At 35.6% G+C, this 21,659-nt stretch overlaps 1 protein-coding gene across 1 annotated transcript in view; it reads right to left on the bottom strand.

The window, feature by feature from the left end:
- DR1 (down-regulator of transcription 1) overlaps positions 1-21,659 on the bottom strand; it is a 22,778-nt gene continuing 1,119 nt past the window's right edge. The window contains exons 2-3 of the mRNA XM_061411181.1: positions 10,837-11,000; positions 1-3,603 (exon numbers count right to left, since the gene is read on the bottom strand). Coding sequence (XP_061267165.1) covers positions 3,457-3,603; positions 10,837-11,000 — 311 coding nt within the window. The 3' untranslated portion in view covers positions 1-3,456. The remainder of the gene's footprint in view (positions 3,604-10,836; positions 11,001-21,659) is intronic.

Here is a 21,659-nt window from a genome sequence, read left to right on the forward strand (position 1 = left end):
TACTCAAATACTTATGCTTTTATTTTTCTCTTGTATCATACTAAATATCAGACCTGCTGTAGCAAGTATAACTCATTTGGTATAATTTAGAAATTTCAAGAAACTACTGAACATCATGGGTCACTAGACCATTATAGTAATTCATTATCATAGTACACATTAAAATGGTGCATTTTTACAAACACTTTGGGAAACTGACAGTACATACTAAATACCAAATATATACACATCCTTTAACCCAACAATTTCACTTTCAGGTATAGATTCAACACAGACGCATGTATATACTCACGAAATGACAGGTGTAAGAATGTTCTCCACAGAATTATTCATACTAGTCCAGAACTAGGAACTACGCAAATGCCCACCAATGACAGAACGGATAAATTCTGCATATAATAAAAATAAACTAATGAAATACTATTCAGCAATAAGAATGAATGAACTACAAATACATGCAACAATATGAATGAACCTCACTTGGGCAGGTTAAGTAACTACCTCCTAAAATACCTAGGATTGAAGCCCTGAAACCTGTAAATGTTATCTAATATGGCAAAAGTGATCTTGTGGATATGATTAAATTAATGATCTTGACACAGGGGATTATCCTGGATTATCCAGGTGGGCCCTAAGTGTAGATGCAGAGGAACATTTGACTACAGAAGAAAGATGATGTGATGATAAAAGCAGAAGCTTTGAACAGAGGAAGAAGGCACAAGCCAAAGATTATAGGCAGACACTGGAAACTGAAAAAAGATAAGGAAATGGATTCTCCACTTACAATTTCCAGATTTAGGAACCAATCTTGCCTCTGACCTAATAAAACTGATTTTGAATTTCTGATCTTCAGAACTACAAGAGAATACATTTGGGTTGTTTTAAATCCCTTAGATTTGTGGTATTTTGTTACAGTGGCATCAGGAAATCAATACACTCAAAAATAAAACAATGAGCAAAAAAAAATGTATTATGTATAACTGCATTTACATAAAATAAAAGACAGGCAAACTGATTTTAGAAGTCAGAATAGTAGTTACTTCTGGGGAGGAAGAAGGTGCGGAGACAGGGGCAAGAGGAGAGCTTCTGGGATGTTCATAATACTGTTTCTTAATCTGAAGGTGGCAAAATTATATTTAATTTGTGAAAACCCTTATTTATGTACTTTCCTACATGTATGGTATATATAATTTTAAAAGCTGATGCCTTTTCTGATGCCTTTGCTGCTGAAAAAGACAGACATATTCAAGGAGGTGGGGAAATACTTACCAAACAATAACTTTATTTCTCAAGAATACTAAAAATTTTGTTTCTCTCTCCAAAAGATTTTAAAAATCTCAACAAAAGACACAATATAATAGTTCACTGCTAAAAAATAAACTAAAACACTGCTGAATTAGCTCTATTATGCCTGCATCCTAAGACTATAAATTACAAAAATACAAGTAAAACCACATTTTCTGAAAAACCAGTAAACAAAGGAGAAAGTCTAGTACTATATACCTAAAGATCAGAATTGTTTTGGGGGGCCTAAGATTCTTGAAACTAGTAAAAATGGTAATAACAGAAATCTCATGCCATCAACCTGTACAGATCATTAAATATAAAAACAATTTATAAAACACATCAGATTTTATTGCTTGAAGAATACAGCATATGAAAATCACAAGAATGTCAAAATGAAAGTCACTAGGATTTGAACATATAATACATTATCAGATGCAGTAAAATATTAACCTGAACTCTGCATCAAAAAAAAAAGGTCTGGAAAATATCTACGTTTTTTCCTAAGAAACAGATATACTTAAAATAAAAAGTATAATGATGTTACAGTACAAATTAGAAAAGCCAACACTTATTAACTTATTATTTCTTAGACTAGACTACCTTTGGTACTTAAACTTTTAAAAAAACAATCCCTTCTATCTTGTTCAAACGCACTCATGGATACAGTATCAACTTTAACTCAAAACATTCAGCAGGATTAACCTATTTGTGGCATGGAAGAAGTGTATTTAATAAATGTGTAACAATATTTCACTTTTTCTAAAACTGCAAAATATGATCATTAAGAAATCTAATACTTGTACATTTGACTTATTTAGCTCTTCAATTAAAACTGGAATTCTAGCAGCCACAATCTATCTTTAGACCTGGTGAATACACAAATTTAAATGATTTGGCAACTGACATAGTAATTTAGATTACTTCATACTATTTTAAGTGGCTTTTCCATTTTGTTTTCAAAATATAAACACAATAGGCCAGTTCTTCAAAACACTGGATTCCTATAAAAATCACTATCATACTTTACTTATTAGAACCAAATTAAAGCTTTTCCCTTTTAATAAGCAGGTTAAAATTATTTATGTTTCATATAGGGCTAATCAATTATGACACATTTTCTTAAACAAAACATTTTTTAAAGCTATCACTCAATTATGATGGAGATAATGATGCCATTTCAAAGGAAGTATTAGACATTCTAGGCCATCTAGTCAAGAAACTGTAAAAGGAATGCTAAAAACAAACAACAAGGAAACTATAACTACAAGTTAAACTACAAAAAGAATCCCCTCTTATAACAAGCATGCTCATTAACTGTCATTTCTTTCCCCTAGGAAAGGTCTTAATATTCGTGAACCAACCAATGCAACCTAAGCAACTGTTTCACAAGATGGACTAAGCAAGTAATATTATTAATGATTACTGGAGTGAAATACTAAGAATCATGACAGTCCTCAGAACTGGGCAGTCTTTGAAATGTAATAGTGTAGCTAAAGATGAATTATGCTATAATAAAACAAGTTTTTAGCTCTACATAAAATAAAAACAAACTGAAAACATAACCTACCAAATTTTACAACTACTATTGAACATACTCCTTTCTAATTTTTGAATGCCTTGTTTTGAGATCTTTTTAAACAAGTATATTTATCTGAGCATGTATGTTTATTGCCTGTATACATATACTCATTTTAAAAGACAAAATCCAGATACTGCAAAACTGAGCTTTTTCACCAACCTGATCTAATGTCTACTATATCACACAGCACCTCCCCCCAATAATTTAAAATTCCCAATTTTTAGTTTAGTTAAAAGGGCAGAGGAAATGCAAATGAAGATTTAGAGCTTCTGTATAAATTTCACTGTATTTTTATAAACTTGAAGTTTTCTGTAACACTGTTTATTGATCAAACACTCACTGCTATCTAAAATTTCATAAACACCATTAAAAATTCAAAATTGATATTATACTGAACCTTAAATTTTCAACAGTTCAAAGAGACAGATTTTACATGAATAGCACACAACAGATGAAACTTAACAGCAGATATCCCTAGAATACCAATGGCAAGTCCACCAAGATGCAAAATTACAGATAAGCATTTTTTTCACTGTTTTCTTGTGCAGGGAAAATCATTTTAAAGGAAATAGAAACTCAGCTGGTGAATTTCAGATATCATCATCATCTTCTTCATCCTGAGAAGATCCTGCCTGGTTGGATGCACTTGCTGATGCAGCAGCAAGCTGTGCTTGTTGGGCAGCTTGCTGCATTTGAAGCCATTCCTGTTGGGCCAATTCTGCTTGTTGCTGTCTAGCCTAAACACAAAAAACATAAAAAAAAATTTTTTTTAAACCTGTAACATGCACACTTTGTATATTAAGCCAACCATAAACTTAGTCATTATTAAACTGGGTATTTTCCAACCACTGTAGTTGCTGTACATCAGGACAACATGAACTCTGTAAGAAAATATAATGAGAGACTGCTTCTTCTCAATTCTCTTAAGAAGAGTTTTCAAAAGTTTCCATAAAAGTTTTCTATAAAAGTTTCCTTTTATGTCACATAATGGTTCAACTGAAGACAGCCTAAAAAAGTTCACAGAAAAATCACAACATTCTCTCTTTGGTTTTCTTTTCCCTGTGTTTGCCTCTCTTTTGTTTCACTTGACTCTTCCGCCCTCTCAACTTATAATTTTGACATAAATACTTACAATCTAAAAATTGTATCTGTGGTTTAGAATTTCACTAGTACAGTACCTCTGTTACAGAAAAGTACTGAACATGAATGCAATAGCTATCTTGATATTTCTTTTAAGTTTCTATCATAGTTTCCTACCCTATAGATACATTTCTTTCTTCCTCTGTCCCTTTCCCCTCTTTATAAATGCACACATATGTATGCGCACACACATACACACAGAACATACCCTTCCCACATACAAACTAGTGAAAATACTTATCCAGTACTGAATTTAAGTAGGATAGTTAAAACCCATTCATTTGAAATAACTTCTATAAAAACCACCACTAGATCGGAGAAACCAAGGTACATCCACATGCATTACATGGTTCCTTCCCAATTTAATTTCATCTATTAGCAGAAAAACCATACCAAGAAGGGAAAAATGAATCTGTTCTTGAAAAAAAATCACATAATTTCCCATTAAGAGTTTACCAAAACAATGCTGTTTCTCCATTTCTGCCTTTTTTCAGAATTAATCTTTTAGCCTGGCTCATTCCCTCATTTAGGAATGGCCAATTGCTTGCCAGTATTTAAAACACACATCAGTTTTCTTGATCTTTCTAGGTCACATTCTCCGCTCTATTTCATAGTCTATAATTCTGTATGCATTCCCATACTTATCTGTTTTGTTCTCTAGTTACCTGAGTATATTATCTTTTTTCTCCTCTAGACTTGAGAATAGAAAACGTTTCCATATTCATTGTTGCTTTCCCAACATACAGGCCCCAAGGATTTCTGAATGAATGAATGTTTTGTGGGAAAACAATAATGCTCAGCATAACCTTAAGATTTTTTACCATGTACATTTCTAACTTTTCTTAATAATGTTATGAATTTATTATCCAAACATTCCCTGGGGTAATTCTAATATATAAAAAAATCATTTAATTGTTACCAATTAAGTCCAAATTTCTCAGCCTAGAATTTAGACCCTCCAAATTACAGTCTGCTCTACTATATTTTCTCTAATCTTCTTTCAAAGCATTTCCCTTGTGCTAAAAACAAACAAAAAAAACCCCCACCTATAACATAAAATGTTTTCCAATTATACTTCATACTCTCCCATTTTTGCTACTTTACTCATGCTGATAGTCAATCTTTTTGAAATCTGATTTTCACCTACTGTAATTCCTCTCTTCCTTTAAGTACTCCTGAAATACTATTTCATCAGTAAGTTTGTTCCTGACTCCTTCCAGTATTATTTGGGGTCTAATAAGGAGATAGAAGTCACACTAGATAGGGAAACAGAAAGAATGTAAATATAAAAGATCAGTAATCAAGTATAAAGGTGATAACTAGGTAATCGAAGAGGCAAGAAACAAATACTAAGATTTGTGCATGGCAACTACAGGAAGCAGCCATCAACCTTAAAATTGAAACAAGGGAAGAGGCTGAAATTTTTATAACTTACAAGGTTTGAGGAGCAAACCACAGACCTGAAACTCAGACTTCTGAAGGAGTATATTTGGCTGGTACTACCATCTCTAAGTTTAGAAGAGGGCCCCAAGGTTTGAGACCCACATACCTGAGGAAGGGGATGCATGTTCGGGTTGGTTCTGTAAGTATTAAGAGAAACTGCAAACCAGATTCAGTTGCTGCTACAGGAAAAAACTGATGCAGCCAGGGTGAAGCATTGCTGCATTGCTCAAAGGAACCTGAAGCCAACTGGAAGTAAAAGAAAGGAACAAGTGCCTTCTTCCACCCAGCCATGTAATCTCCCTTCAGAGCCCCCCACTAGCAGCAGAGTCTAGGGAAGTCAGCTAGAAAAGCAGAAACACTGTTTGCAGACTACTGGGCCCATTCTCAAAGCTAGCACAGGAAGGGGGTTTCATGCTGAAACAATTGCTTAGTAACTGGCACACTTCTACATTAAAATCTGTACTTGGGGATCTCTTTATGTCTTCCTCATGAGAAGTCAATCTCATATAACAGATGTTAAGGTATCTATATTACACCTCCCCTCTGAGACAAAAATGTTTTTTGTGTTTGTTTAGGAAATTAAAGATTAAATTAGGAAATTAAAATACCTAAAATAAAATTTAGGTATTCTAGTAACTACTTCTACCTATTTTTATAAAGAAATATGGAAAATATTTCCATAATACACAGGCATATTTACTATTATGGCAGGAATACCCAGAGTTCAAAACAGACTAAGAATGCTTCACAGAAAATACTTGAAAATCGTACGGCAAACCAAATATATCAATTTAATCAACTTAAGAATACCTACTCTGTGGCCTAATCAACTATAAATAGGTATAATTTTGTGGCACAAAAAAATTTCAAATAATCTCAAGTCTCTACACAGGTTTTATTTGCAAAGCTGCTTTATCTCAGTTTGTTCATTATATTGTAGTTTGTTCAATAATCTGCAAAGACATGTACTGGTTATACTTAAAATTTAACTGACTTTTTTAGGTACCATTGCCCCATATCAGCACCCATACTTTCCTCACTGAACAAAAAGCACTCTGATACCTTTAAAATCAATACTGATTGATAAATATTATTTGTATTCATGTCCATAAATTAAAAATTTCAGTGGTATTTATTCTAATTTCTTTCCTTCCGTTTTGCTTCTTACCCAATCCATCCAAAGTATTTTCCTTCTAAAATGGAAGAGTGAAAGGGAAGTAAATAGGCATTACTTGCTAACCCACTTCTTCTGGAAATTCTCATTATGTTTTAAGACTCCCCCTCCCACATACTAATACGATTCATTTACAATTTACAGTTAACGAACCTCAACATATTACTGGTACTTCCTTTTCAAACATTTGCTGCTAGCACTGAAAGACAGCCTCAAAAGAGGCTGCTTTTTGTTAGTATGTAAAATAAAGTCTAAATGATTAAGTGAAATGAAAGTTATGAAAAAGATGGTATAATAATTTATCAGTTCCATTCATATTTAAGACTAAAGTACTAATACTATGTGTTCTAGGAAAAGTACTAAGCAGGTACAATAATTTTACTTCTCTTCTGATTTTTCTCACAAGAGCAAAGAAATACTAGGGTATTTTTTATCCATAGGTCAGGGCAAGACAGAAAGGAGATAAGGGAGAAAAAAAAAAAACAAACAAAGAGATGACAAGGGTAGAAAAGTGAAGACAGAATTTGCAACCAGTAGATTATTTCCTTCATTCAACTTTTTGTCATAGAAATGATAAAGTACATTCATTCTACTTAAAAGTTCCAAAATAAAATTTAAGTAAACAAAATGGTGGCTAGAGTATTAGCACAGTATTGTAGAAAGAGCACAGGTTTTGAAGTCAGAAGATATTTACCCATTTCCTTTGTCTAAGTCGATCCTTTCCAATAAACTAAGCTTCATAAAGACATAACCCCGTCTTTTTTTACACTATTATAAGATTAGCAACTAGCACTATATCTGGTAAATAGTGAAGACTTATTAATAAATATTTGTAGAACAAATGATCTCATGCAAGTCTCTCCATCTCTGAGTCTGTTTCTTAAAGTGTAAATGGGTACAATAAAATTTGTATTGTTCATTAAAAACTCTGCAAAGTGTATAAAGTATTTAGCAGAGCATCTTTCCCTTCATCAAATATTTACTTTGGCACCCTGTAGGTGATCTACCATAGTAGAGACTCAATAAATAATAGCCAATAGCTTTTTTAAAAAACTTTCAATCCTCCATTGGTATCTCATATTCATATGGATTACAACACTGTTTGCATGTGGTCGTGCCCGCCTCAAAGGCTTTTCTACTTTAGCACCTATTTTCTATGTTGTTGTCAGGATTAAATAATACTGGTAAATCACTTGGCACATGATTAACACATGGTTAGAACTCAATAAACATTGGTAAGCTTTATCTTCCTTATCAGTTTAAATGCTATCTGGTGTCTAGTGCTTGATAACTTAAAATTTAAATACTTTTTTTTTTTTTGATGTTTGATAAGAATTTTCTTTTTTTTCTTTTTTTTAAACTTTACAAAATTGTATTAGTTTTGCCAAATATCAAAATGAATCCGCCACAGGTATACATGTGTTCCCCATCCTGAACCCTCCTCCCTCCTCCCTCCCCATACCATCCCTCTGGGTCATCCCAGTGCACTAGCCCCAAGCATCCAGTACCATGCATTGAACCTGGACTGGCAACTCGTTTCATATATGATATTTTACATGTTTCAATGCCATTCTCCCAAATCTTCCCACCCTCTCCCTCTCCCACAGAGTCCATAAGACTGTTTAAATACTTTTTAATATAAACCAAACTGGTAGTTAATGAGCTAATCTGGAAAAGACCTGAAATGGTATTTCCTAGTTCTAATAGTAATTATAGTAACTTGTAGCAATTCTCACCTCTTCTATTCAAACCAAACCTGTCTTTCATTTTCAAATGAGAAGCCAGAACTTTGTAGGGGAAAAACAGCCCCACTTCTCCCCCTCCCCTTTTTTTTTTCATAATGGTGAATAGATTCTTGAACCTCCTCAAACTTCAGAATCATAATTTGGAAGATCAAGGCTGAAATAAATGATTTCAAAAGTCTGTTCCACCCCTACAGTTCTGTGCTTCCCTGACTCATCAATTTAACTCAGTCATTTATTCAACAAATATTGTGCTAGTTTCCATGTTAGATGGGTGCTAGAGATACAATTAATAACAGGTCCAGCCGTCAGGGAGCTTACAAACTAATGGCAGGGACAGACAATTAAAAAGGACCACAAAGCACTATTCCTATGATGAAATATGTATCTCTATGGAACTGAAACACTATTTTACATCCTCTTTACCACAGAATCACCTCTGACCCAGTGATTTAGGTCTAAATTTCAAGATCTTCCCACTGGAAAGTGAGCTCAATGCTTTATTTCAAAAAAGTATGTACTTACAGACAGTTTGCTTGAGCAATCTGAGCATTTCAGTAGTACCCAGAAATGGAATGGACTATTTTTTAAGCTGTTCTTGTAAATCTTCAAGTTCGTAATTCCTTGCTCCTGCCTTTGCAGGGTAAGTAGGAAGGAGGTACAGAGAAGAGCAAGTGAAAATACCATTAAGATATCTCAGTCCCTGATGATAAATTTAGCCTTGGACAGTGATCTGCATTCTTAATGACGAGGTTATTAAGCTCTCAGTCTTACATGGAGTGAATATTCAGTCATTCAAGGATCACTGTAGGGTTTCCCTCGTGGCTCAGTGGTAATTCACCTGCCAATGCAGGAGACACGGGTTCAATCCTTGACCCGGAAAGATCCCACATGCCATGGAACAGTTAAGCCTGTGTATCACAACTACTGAGCCTGTGCTGTAGCGCCCAGGAGCTGCAACGACTGAAGCCCGTGCACCCTGGAGCCCGAGCTCCATGACAAGAGACTCCTTCGCAAGGAGAAGCTCTAGCACTGCAACTACAGAGTAGTTCCTGCTAACTGCAACTACAGAAAAGTTCACATACCAATGAAGACCCAGCACAGCCAAACATAAATAATTTTTTTTAAAAAAAGAAAAGAATCACTGTACACTGTAACTACCTTCTCCCCAGCTTCAAGGAACCTGGCAGAGAAGGAGGGAAGGACAATTTTTCCCTCTGAATTTCTTGTTCTTGCCTGTGTGTATTCTGGACCAGGCCCAGTGCATCCCATGCCTGAATGGAAAGGATTGATGGAAAGCTTTTTCTTTGCATCAGCACGGGGTATATGTGCATATTGGTTGTTGTGTTACTCCACGCGGAAGCTGTGTTGCATGCTGCATGGGATTCTTCATCTCCTAATCCTCATCCCTAGGTATTTTTATCAGATAATGAATGCTGCCAGCCTTTGTTGCCTCTGCTATAATACAAAGGCACAGTGAGCCATGGAGATGAAGGGTAAGAGACACTATAGCAGTCATCTTTGGAAAATATGATCTTCCACAGAAGGATGATCCAAAATACATTACAGAGCTTGTTTCTACTGTCACCAAGGGACCTGGAAGGGAATGAAGAAGGTATCCAGGATTCTGACAATGGGCTAAGGCAGGCCAAGAAGATGGCAGAGCAGTAACACTGGAGAAATTCTGAGAGGCTAGTCACAAACTCTTGGAGGAGGAAATGGCAACCCACTCCAGTATTCTTGCCTGGAGAATCCCAGGGACGGGGAAGACTGGTGGGCTGCCGTCTATGGGGTCGCACAGAGTCGGACATGACTGAAGCGACTTAGCAGCAGCAGCAGCAGTCACAAACTCCACTCAATTCCAGCTCCCGGTGGTCTCCTTTTTTAAAAAACAGAGGGAAATAACAAATAGTTCTTGTTGCTAATCCTCCACAGACTGGACAATAAAAAAAGCAAAAAAGGAGAAAAGTTTTCTGCCTTTCTCTGTTCCACTGACCCTTCAAAGTTTTAAAGATCAGAGTGTTTTAAAGGTGTAGTAAAGACCTAAGTTAACTAAAAAGTAAATGTGAGTCAGGTTTTTTTAATATGCCATTCGTCTAAAAATTTGATAAAATATTTTCTCACCAGTCCATCAGTTTAAATCTTACGAATGTTTAGGTATACTTTTCATGCTTTTAAATGGTCATTCTGCCTGAAAAAAACATCAAAGTAAAGTCTCAGTAGTCATTTGGAGTTGTTCTCCTCAGAAAACAGGTTGCTGCAAATATTTACTTTTATGTAAAGTAAACAGCTGGCCAAATAGAGTCAAATTGGCCAGATCTAACATCAGACTCTATGATTAAACAATCAGCCACAAAAACAAAATTCTTTGGACATGCAGATTGACTTGGGAAATGATTTTAGAAAACTATGATTTTGGTGTTCAAAAAGGGTCAGATTCACATGAAATTAATTTAATATGTGTTACTTACTTTTGCAAATAATTCCTGTTGCTGTCTCAATAATTCTTCTTCAGGAATGCCAAGATTTTCCAAACGAGAACTGGCCTTTCTTCTTTTTAATGCTACTGTCTTGCATTCTTGTAAGACTTCTTTTACTTCACTGATATAAGAGCCAAAGCCTAAACTTTCTAGTGCTGGGAAAATGAAAATATGAAAACATCAGAAAGTGATAAAACACTACTTTTTCTTCACCATTGTGAAGCTTGCCAATGGGGGTGGGGGGTGGGGGGAGGTATTTGGAGGGGAAGACTATTGTCTTCTAATAATTTTACCTATTTTACAGTGCACAATAATCATCCATATGGCTAAGACAAAATATTTTATCAGCTTTCTTAATATCAGATTGCAAATTAGTTAAAACTTAAGGAACATATCAAGGCACAGGCCTTCACTTTTCCTTTTCTTTTTAGTTTTTTAAAAACTAAAGCATTTCCTGTGAGGAAAGAAAAAAAAGGCCCAATGTAAGAACATGTGGTTTTACTAAGAAAATATTTTTTCCTATACCACTTATAGTAAATAAATCATTAAGTCTGTCATATTCTTAAAGAATACAAAAAAAGGAAATATTTGGAATATACTTGTTAATAAAACGGCTTAGAAAAAGTAGGCTGGTAACATAAGCTTTATCTAACTTACAGTAGGACGGGGGAAAGAATAGTTAAGTTCTTTTGTCTAATATACCAACAGGAAACTATTTTTAGCAAAGACACTCAACCTGCCAAGTTTAAGAAATACTGCTGGAAATAACTTATGAAATTCGGAATTTATTCAAAGACCCTGAAAAATCAAACTTACAAGAAATACTGCAAAAATATTTAAAGTGATGTGGCAAAAAAACTGAGATAAGGGAAGACTATAAGGATAAAAGAAACATCAACAAAATATTCTATTTTTTCACATTTAGAAAGAAAAATTTATAAGAAAATAAAGCCTTCTGTAATCTAGAAAGACAAAGCATAAAATTTCCTTTTGGCTCACAGTATTTAAAATTATATAGTTTTCTGTATGTTGACTAATGCCCCAAAGTCATATTTTGCTTTCTGAACCAACAATGAAATACAGGTGATAAAAAACATAGTAAATGAACTTAAATTACTTTTACAGACTTTCAACAGTTATGATGAACCAGGCTCCCTCAGTAAAGATGCCCTAAGTTCTCACTGAATTTGCTTTTCATGGAGAATACCAAATATACCTTTAAAATGTACATTCCCATGTAAGCTGAGGTTTTTAAAGGCATTTTGAGTGATTTTACAGTTTTAAATTATTTTGTATGTTAAGCTGTTTTCATCAACCATCTTTAGAAATAACCTGATGTCAAGAAGTAGACTGCTACTACCTGAATTTTAACTTAAGAGATCCCATCTTTTGACCCTTCCCAAATTTCAATAAGACATTATTCTGAGTTCTATTTACCAAATTACCAAATTAACTACCACCTAATTCCTGGCCTCAAGGAGCTTGGGGGTATAGTAGGAAATTAAGTGAAAACTAGGCAGCCTAAATTTTTTACTTGAATTGATAGACATTATTTTTTAAGTGTTAATGCTAGAAGCCAAAGTTTTTCATTTGTATTTTCTCTTTTTAAAGGCACGAGCATAGCAGTATATTTTCAATAATACTGGCTGGAAATAATATCAAAAGAAGCTAGTAAATGACTTATGGTATCCCACTACAATCTAAAGAAAAGTTTTATTTCCTTAGCCCTACAACAAGATCCTCCAGGATCTAGCCCCAGCTACCTTTCCAGCTTTATTTCTGCCATTAAATCCCTGAATACTTTGCTAAACCTGACCACTAAGTGTTTCCCAATAGGCACTGGTTTCGCACATTCATGCTGACAGTAGTTCATTCACAATCCAGATCAAACTCTGTCTTCAAATTAAGCTTGCCTGATCCTTCTAGACAGAAATCAGTTCAGTTCAGTGGCTCAGTAGTGTCCAACTCTTTGTGACCCCATGGACTGTAGCACACCAGGCTTCCCTGTCCATCACCAACTCGTGCAGCTTGCTCAAACTCATGTCCATTGAGTCCGTGATGCCATCCAACCATCTCATCCTCTGTTGTCCCCTTCTCCTCCTGCCTTCAATCTTTCCCATCATCAGGGTCTTCTCAAATGAGTCAGTCCTTCACATCAGGTGGCCAAAGTATTGGGAGTTTCAGCTTCAGCATCAGTCCTTCTATTGAATATCCAGAGTTGATTTCCTTCAGAATGGACTGGTTGGATCTCCTTGCAGTCCAAGGGACTCTGAAGAGTCTTCCCCAACACCACAGTTCAAAAGCATCAATTCTTTGGGACTCAGCTTTCTTTACAGTCCAACTCTCACGTTCACACATGACAACTGGAAAAACCATAGCTTTGACTAGATGGATGTTTGTTAGCAAAGTAATGTCTCTGCTTTTTAATATGCTGTCTAGGTGGGTCATAACTTTTCTTCTAAGGAGCAAGCGTCTTTTAATTTCATGGCTTCAGTCACCATCTGCAGTGATTTTGGAGCCCCCCAAAATAAAGTCTCTCACTGCTTCCACTGTTTCCCCATCTATTTGCCATGAAGAGATGGGACCAGATGCCATGATCTTAGTTCTTTGAATGTTGAGTTTAAGCCAACTTTTTCACTCTCCTCTTTCACTTTCATTAAGAGGCTCTTTAGTTCTTCGCTTTCTGCCATAAGGGTGGTATCATCTGCGTATCTGAGGTTATTGATATTTCTCCCGGCAATCTTGATTCCAGCTTGTGCTTCATCCAGCCCAGCATTGTGCATGATGTACTCTGCATAGAAGTTAAATAAGCAGGGTGACAACATACAGCCTTGACATACTCCTTTCCTGATTTGGAACCAGTCCGTTGCTCCATGTCTGGTTCTAACTGTTGCTTCTTGACCTGCATACAGACTTCTCAGGAGGCAGGTCAGGTGGTCTGGTAATTCCATCTCTTTCAGAATTTTCCACAGTTTATTGTGATCCACACAGTCAAAGGCTTTAATGTAGCAGAAATAGAAGTTTTTCTGGAATTCTCTTGCTTTAATACAGAAGTAATCTCCCCTTTTTGAAAAGAGAATATGAAACTTGGTTCTCACTGTATTTGTATAACCTTGGATATGTTGCTTAATATCTATGCTTCAATTTTCCATCTCTAAAATGAGAACAGTGTCTATTTCATAATATCTTCCTACAATCAGAAGCACTATAATGGTTAAGCATGCAGCCCTTAAGGCTGCCAGGAATTGACTTCCAGCTCTTAGATTAGCTGTGTGACTTAAGTTCTTCACCCCTGTTCTTAGAAAACAAGAACAACAGTAGCTACATTTCATCAGATCATGTTGTTATGAAAAGTAAATGAATTAATATAAACAAAGAGCTAAGAACAGAGTTTAGCCCACAGAAGGAGCAAAATAAAGCATTCATTATTATATTATCGTACTTTATTACTTTAAGGGTTGGAGGAATCAACAAGTAATTAACTGAAGGCATTTCACACAATGTCCAACACGGAGGAGTTCCTTACCTAACTTGGACTATGTATTATTCATGTTCAGTTTTTAAATTTATTTATTTTTTCTCTTACATTTTAAAGCGTACGCTAGTAAGTGTACAGGACCCAAATAAATGTACGGCTATGCACTGTTGCTGTTGTTGTTTAGTCACTCAGATGTGTCCAACTCCTTGTGAACCCATGCACTAAAGCCCGCCAGGCTTCTCTGTCCGTGGGATTCTCTAGACAAGATATAATGGAGTGGGTTGCCATTTCCTACTCCAGGGGATCTTCCCAACCCAGGGATCAAACCTGCACTTTTTGCACTGGCAGGAAGGTTCTTTACCACTGAGCCAACAGGGAAGCCACACAGCTACTACCACCCCATTAAATTCTAGCTAAACAAGTATATTAAATTCACAAAATTAACAAATAAATGCAATAGAGAGACAACTCTTCAAAATGTCATGAGTTCAAAATTACATATTAAAAACTTCAATCCAATCTACCTTAAACCATGGAGGGCCTAGGTTAAAAAAAAGAAAAAAGAATCGCTATTAAAATCATTAAGGTTGACCCTGTATGCAAGACAGCAAAAGAGACACAGATGTATAGAACAGTCTTATGGACTCTGTGGGAGAGGGTGAGGGTGGGATGATTTGGGAGAATGGCATTGAAACATGTATAATATCATATGTGAAACGAATCACCAGTCCAGGTTCGATGCATGAATCAGGATGCTTGGGGCTGGTGCACTGGGATGACCCAGAAGGATGGTATGGGGAGGGAGGTGGAAGGGGGTTCAGATTGGGGAACACGTGTACACCTGTGGTGGATTCATGTTGATGTATGGCAAAACCAATACAATATTGCAAAGTAATTAGCCTCCAATTAAAATAAATAAATTTATATTAAAAAATCATTAAGGTTGAGAACACTGCTTTCAAAAGAAAATTGCAAGTAAATCCAAGATTAACATTAAATATTATTGAAAAAGCTGTGCTCTCAACACTGAGCACACTGTACTCTCAAAAAAAATGGTTCAACAAGAGCAGCCATAAATTTAATCTCAAAACTGTACTGACTAATCCTAATTTTAAACACATTTTGGCTAACAAATATGATTAACTGGATACAGCATCCCAAAGAAAGGCAATGCCAAAGAATGCTCAAACTACAGCACAATTGTACTCATCTCACATGCCAGTAAAGTAATGCTCAAAATTCTCCAAGCCAGGCTTCAGCAATACGTGAACTGTGAACTTCCTGATGTTTAAGCTGGTTTTAGAAAAGGCAGAGGAACCAGAGATCAAATTGCCAACATCTGCTGGATCATGGAAAAAGCAAGAGAGTTCCAGAAAAACATCTATTTCTGCTTTATTGACTATGCCAAAGCCTTTGACTGTGTGGATCACAATAAACTGTGGAAAATTCTGAAAGAGATGGGAATACCAGACCACCTGACCTGCCTCTTGAGAAATCTGTATGCAGGTCAGGAAGCACCAGTTAGAACTGGACATGGAACAACAGACTGGTTCCAAATAGGAAAAGGAGTATGTCAAGGCTGTATATTATCACCCTGCTTATTTAACTTCTATGCAGAGAACATCATGAGAAACGCTGGACTGGAAGAAACACAAGCTGGAATCAAGATTGCTGGGAGAAATCTCAATAACCTCAGATATGCAGATGACACCACCCTTATGGCAGAAAGTGAAGAGGAACTCAAAAGCCTCTTGATGAAAGTGAAAGTGGAGAGGGAAAAAGTTGGCTTAAAGCTCAACATTCAGAAAACGAAGATCATGGCATCCGGTCCCATCACTTTATGGGAAATAGATGGGGAAACAGTGGAAACAGTGTCAGACTTTATTTTGGGGGGCTCCAAAATCACTGCAGATGGTGATGCAGCCATGAAATTAAAAGGCGTTTACTCCTTGGAAGGAAAGTTATGACCAACCTAGATAGCATGTTCAAAAGCAGAGACATTACTTTGCCAACAAAGGTCCGTCTAGTCAAGGCTATGGTTTTTCCTGTGGTCATGTATGGATGTGAGAGTTGGACTGTGAAGAAGGCTGAGCGCCGAAGAATTGATGCTTTTGAACTGTGGTGTTGGAGAAGACTCTTGAGAGTCCCTGGGACTGCAAGGAGATCCAACCAGTCCATTCTGAAGGAGATCAGCCCTGGGATTTCTTTGGAAGGAGTGATGCTGAAGCTGAAACTCCAGTACTTTGGCCACCTCATGCGAAGAGTTGACTCACTGGAAAAGACTCTGATGCTGGGAGGGATTGTGGGCAGGAGGAGAAGGGGACGACAGAGGATGAGATGGCTGGATGGCATCACTGACTCGATGGACGTGAGTCTGAGTGAACTCAGGGTGTTGGTGATGGACAGGGAGGCCTGGCGTGCTGCGATTCACGGGGTCGCGAAGAGTCGACACGACTGAGCGACTGAACTAAACTGAACTGAAACAGGGATATTTTACATCTGTTATCATGCAGTAGTAATATCCCCATTTTACATAAAGGAGAATCTTAAAGGATAAGGGGAACACATGTATACCTGTGGCGGATTCATTTTGATATTTGGCAAAACTAATACAATTATGTAAAGTTTAAAAATAAAATAAAATTAAAAAAAAAAAAAAGGATAAGGAAAATGTCTCCTAAACAGGACCATCTTAGCTGTGCAGGTTGTTCAGTGTACAACAGCAATGTACCTGGGAAAGCCATTCATACTGTAAACATCATAGATTTAAACTCTTACTATGGCACTTTTTCTGTCAGATGGTAATAAAGGTTTTCAAGGAAGAAGTATTTTTTTCCAATTGGTACAAAGGGATTTTATGGACTGCTGATGGCCCTGGCCCTAAGGATCTCAGAGTAAAAGCTAAAACAATAAAAATAAATAAAATGAATAATAGTACATCTATTTTTAAATTTGTGGATAAAACACATATCACTTGTTTCTCAGAGGTATGCTGATATCTACCTTAAAACTGTATTCAGAAAAGCACACAGCATATTAGGGGGGAAAATCCCTTAACAATATTTTTTCAATTTGAAAGACAGTTATGACTACTTAAAAAAAAAAAAAAAAGGTAAAAATGTACACCCAACAACAATTTTAACATAGGCATATCTTATATTTTACAGTAATGATGTACTCCCCAAAAGTTTTGTTATAACATGAATTTGTGTGAATTATTTTATCCTTCAAATGCATAGTGCATGCTTTTCATTTAAAGAAACTAAAATACAAAAAATGGCATTCTCTAATTTCTCTCCTTTCTTTTGTTTGTACGTTAGGGGAGGGCGGTGCTGTAGTTCACTTAAAATACATTAAAAGAAGGTAGGCCAAAGTGATTTCTTGGTTTAATGGCCTAACAAAGACCCTTAAGAATCATGTCATCTATGGCAGCGGTCCCCAAACTTTTTGGCCTCAGGGACCAGTTTTGTGGAAGACAATTTTTCCATGGTGGTAATGCAAGTGATGGTGAGTGGCAGATAAAGCTTCCTGCTCATCCACTGCTCACCCTCCTGCTGTGTGGCCCAGTTCTAACCAGGGTTTGGGGATCCCATCTCTATGGTATCACCACTCCTTGGAATCCGGGACAACAATGAGAGATGGATGGCAGAGCAAAAATCAAATATCATTCATCTTTATATCCTTAGCAGTATCTAGGACAGTGCCAATTCAAAAGTTAACTGTTGGGTGGCAGAAGAAAAACAAAAACAAAAAACATATTGATTTTAAAGAAGATAGTAAAGTCCTAACTTAAAAAGTACCTGTGTGCGATAAATTGTTCAATGTAAATTACATGTGTCCCTTCAGGAAAAAAAGTATCAGTATGGATGCTTATCTAGGCAACACAATACTATTCTCATTATTATTACTATTATTACAATACAACTTCTTTGCAATCACTCAGATCCCCTGATTGCAAAACTACTTCAAATCCACTTTCCAAAACAGACTGTGGTTGAAGCTTTAGAACAAGGATACTTAAAGTATGGTCTGTGGATTTGTATCATAACTGTTTCATCATGTAATTGTCTGCAATGAGTTAAGTACTGTAACTCAAACTAAGCATTTTAAGAGCCTTCACAGCAAAACTGCAGCTATGTGAAGTGATGGCTGTGTTAACTAATTTTATTGTGATAATTAATTTATAATATATACACACACCAAATCATTAGGTTGTAAACTTTACACTTACACAATGTTATATGTCAATTATAGTTCAAAAAGCTGGGGAAAAAAAGAAACTTCATAGCAATTTGACAGTAATTTTATTTCTATTGAGTGCAATATCAAAATTTTTCATTTTGTTTTTCTAGTGACTCATTTTTATTGTATTTTACCAAGTACCAGCGTGAGAGGGATTGGAGCAATACAACTGCTGAAGTGAATCCTCAGAGACTTTTTCAAACTTTCACTAACTTGCAGTTACTATTCTCAAAAAAGTAAGAAAGAAAAGGTAGCAACAGACTTAAAATGCAGAAATAAAAATATCATTTAAAATATTCCTACTTACACTTTCTCTTTACAAATGGCATCATGACATAAGGTTAAACATAACAGACCTTCAGCTTTACATTTTAATCAGTATCATATAAAGTTTTTACATTGTAGCATTATTTCATATAAGTTTCTCAATTCTAACAGTAATTGCTAATTATACCTGATACCATTAAGTATTATTTATACATAACTGGGGAAACCTAAGTTAACATATTTGCCTAAGGCCAAACCCTTCACAGTATACTTTGCAGTTCTTAACACTCAATGTCAGTTCTTTCCATAATACAACAGAACATGTTAGAACTCATTTAAGAATGTGATCACAGAAACCCAGAAACAAAATAAAAACATCTTTTAAGTGTAGAACTCCCTCTATTTGTGTGTATGTTATCTTCAATGCCAAGTCCATGTTCTTAAAATAAGCAAAATATTTGTATTAAATTTTTTAATATTTTAACTAGGTTATATAATTTCAGATTTACTGGCAATAAAATTTGTTCAACTTTAGCTTGCATTTTACAAAACTGCCTCAAAATTTGCTCTGAGAAGGCAAAGTGGCAAGCGAAATGTCCTGAAGCAAAGTCTAGTTCATTAAACTTATTACTAAAAAAATCCAAACTTAAATATGTGAGAATCAAACCACTTTAAAATGTACACTATTCTACATGGATATATCTTACATTCCTAAATAATCAAATTGACAGAACAGTATTAAAAAATGTCATAATCAGCTTTCCAGTCAGTCTATAAAATTACACCTTAAACACCTAAAAAAAAAACACACCTTAAGGATTTCTTTTAAAAAATTTTAATCACTCAAGACAAAAATTTCTTTAAATTATTACGCAATATGAGATTATAAATATATAAAGTCTATCCCTCTAACTGGGGAGAATTTGGGGTTAAAATGTACATCCTTATCTAACACTTAAGAACAGCAATGTTACAAGAAAACAAAAGTAATTTTATAAAGCTGTAACAGCTCAATACATTATTTTTTTAATTAATAAATCATCCTCAGTACATAAGGAAAATGCTTTCACTGGAACTTTCTGACTCATACATTAAACTGAATTTAGCATATTCCAAAGTTGAGCTATTTAGCTAGCATACTGCTAGCTACAGCTGCACTTTTCTTCCATCATGTCAATCAGAAATCTAAATATATCCTAGAAAAGAATAAACTCTACCCAAGAAGACAGATTGTAAGGCGTTATTAGATTTTTGGAAAGATCCCCACTTCTGTGGTATAAACAAATGTTTAAGCAGATCCTTTTGAAATCTTTTGCAATTTTCATTAGAAAGGCAATGTTGATAAAAGATCTGTTTTCTCTTTTATGAATTATAAAAGGAAATTACAGCTATTTGTGTTGGACAATCTTGTGAAAGATTTGTGACAATTGCACATATAATGTAAAAATAAAAACACAAGAGGAAAAATAGACAACTTGGCTTTCATTTTACTTGCCAGAGTACTCTAAACAAGTAGAAGACTAGCTTTAAAGTCAAATATACCTTTTCCTAGGGATTTCTTTTTCTCCTTATGTACTGAAATGGAAATGTCAGAGTATGTTTTATATATCAGTAAGAATCAAAAATGAAATGACAAAATACTTCTGTCAATAATTACCGTAAAATACTGTACATGGTGAATATGAGCAGATGTGTCCTCTACTTCAGTATAACAGGAAAGTCACCTTTTAAAAAGTTAATAACAATAAAATGGTAGATAACTGCCTGCCTACCAAAATTAAATTAACAATGAATCTTTTTTTTCTGACTTCAAAAGCGATCCAGAAATTGTTAGAATTTTAATTGGGTTATTATAAAAGGCAAGCTATCACTTCAAAATTGACCACAACCTTCCCATAAGATTATATATACCAGTTACAGAAAAGTGCTTCCCAAAACATTATGACTAGTAATGCTGAAACAAACAAACCATCAGAATATGGTCCTCCAAAGCCCTATTAACTGAACTAAATCCTTTCCAAGATGCAAGAGGAGAAATGGTTAAACTTTCAGAAGTGTTCAATAAACGCTTAAGCCTATACAGCTAAACGGAGAGGACAGCAGGAAACAAAAGGGAATGTTCCACGAAAAAAAATCTCACAGTCTTTAAACCCAAGCTTTAAAAATCTACTCTATGGAACAATGCAAGCTATGGAAGGAAGGAAGGAAGGTTAAAGAATACTGACTGCTTCTTTCTTACAGAATAGAACTGGAGTACTTTAGCAACTTGTTGATGAACGGTAGGGACCATGAAACCATTTTTAAAGCGGAAAATATACTATAGTCAATACTAATAAACTTTACAATTGTGAACATTCACGTTAAGAATATTTTTATTCATGTTCTGAAAATTGATCTTTTCTTCTACACTGGTGAAAAAGGTCGGGTGGGAAACGGGTGCCCTCTCCACTCAAGCTTGAACTTCCTGTCTGAATTCTAATTCTCCAAGAACTTCTGGCTTCCTCTCTCAGTTGTCATGATCCAGGTTTCACTTTAGGCAGGCAAAGTTCTTGTTGCTTAGGTTTACCTAGCTGTAAGCTGAGACCGCTACTACTACTTTCTTAGGGGGAATGTTAGCCGACTTAATCGCCTGCAGCTCTCACCTGCATTTGGTGTTTGAAAAGGACCACGAGAATACTACAGAGGTCTGAAGGCACCGGCTGCCTCCATGCCCGCAATGGCTTTTCAGTTACCAATACTAACCAGGGGACAGAACTGAAGGCTTTGACATGAACGCGTCACGCGACCAGTAGGCTGTCCCCAGCCCCTCTTTAAAACAAAATCCCAC

Source organism: Bos javanicus, chromosome 3 (genome assembly GCF_032452875.1).
Source record: "Bos javanicus breed banteng chromosome 3, ARS-OSU_banteng_1.0, whole genome shotgun sequence".
Taxonomy (NCBI): Eukaryota; Metazoa; Chordata; class Mammalia; order Artiodactyla; family Bovidae; genus Bos; species Bos javanicus.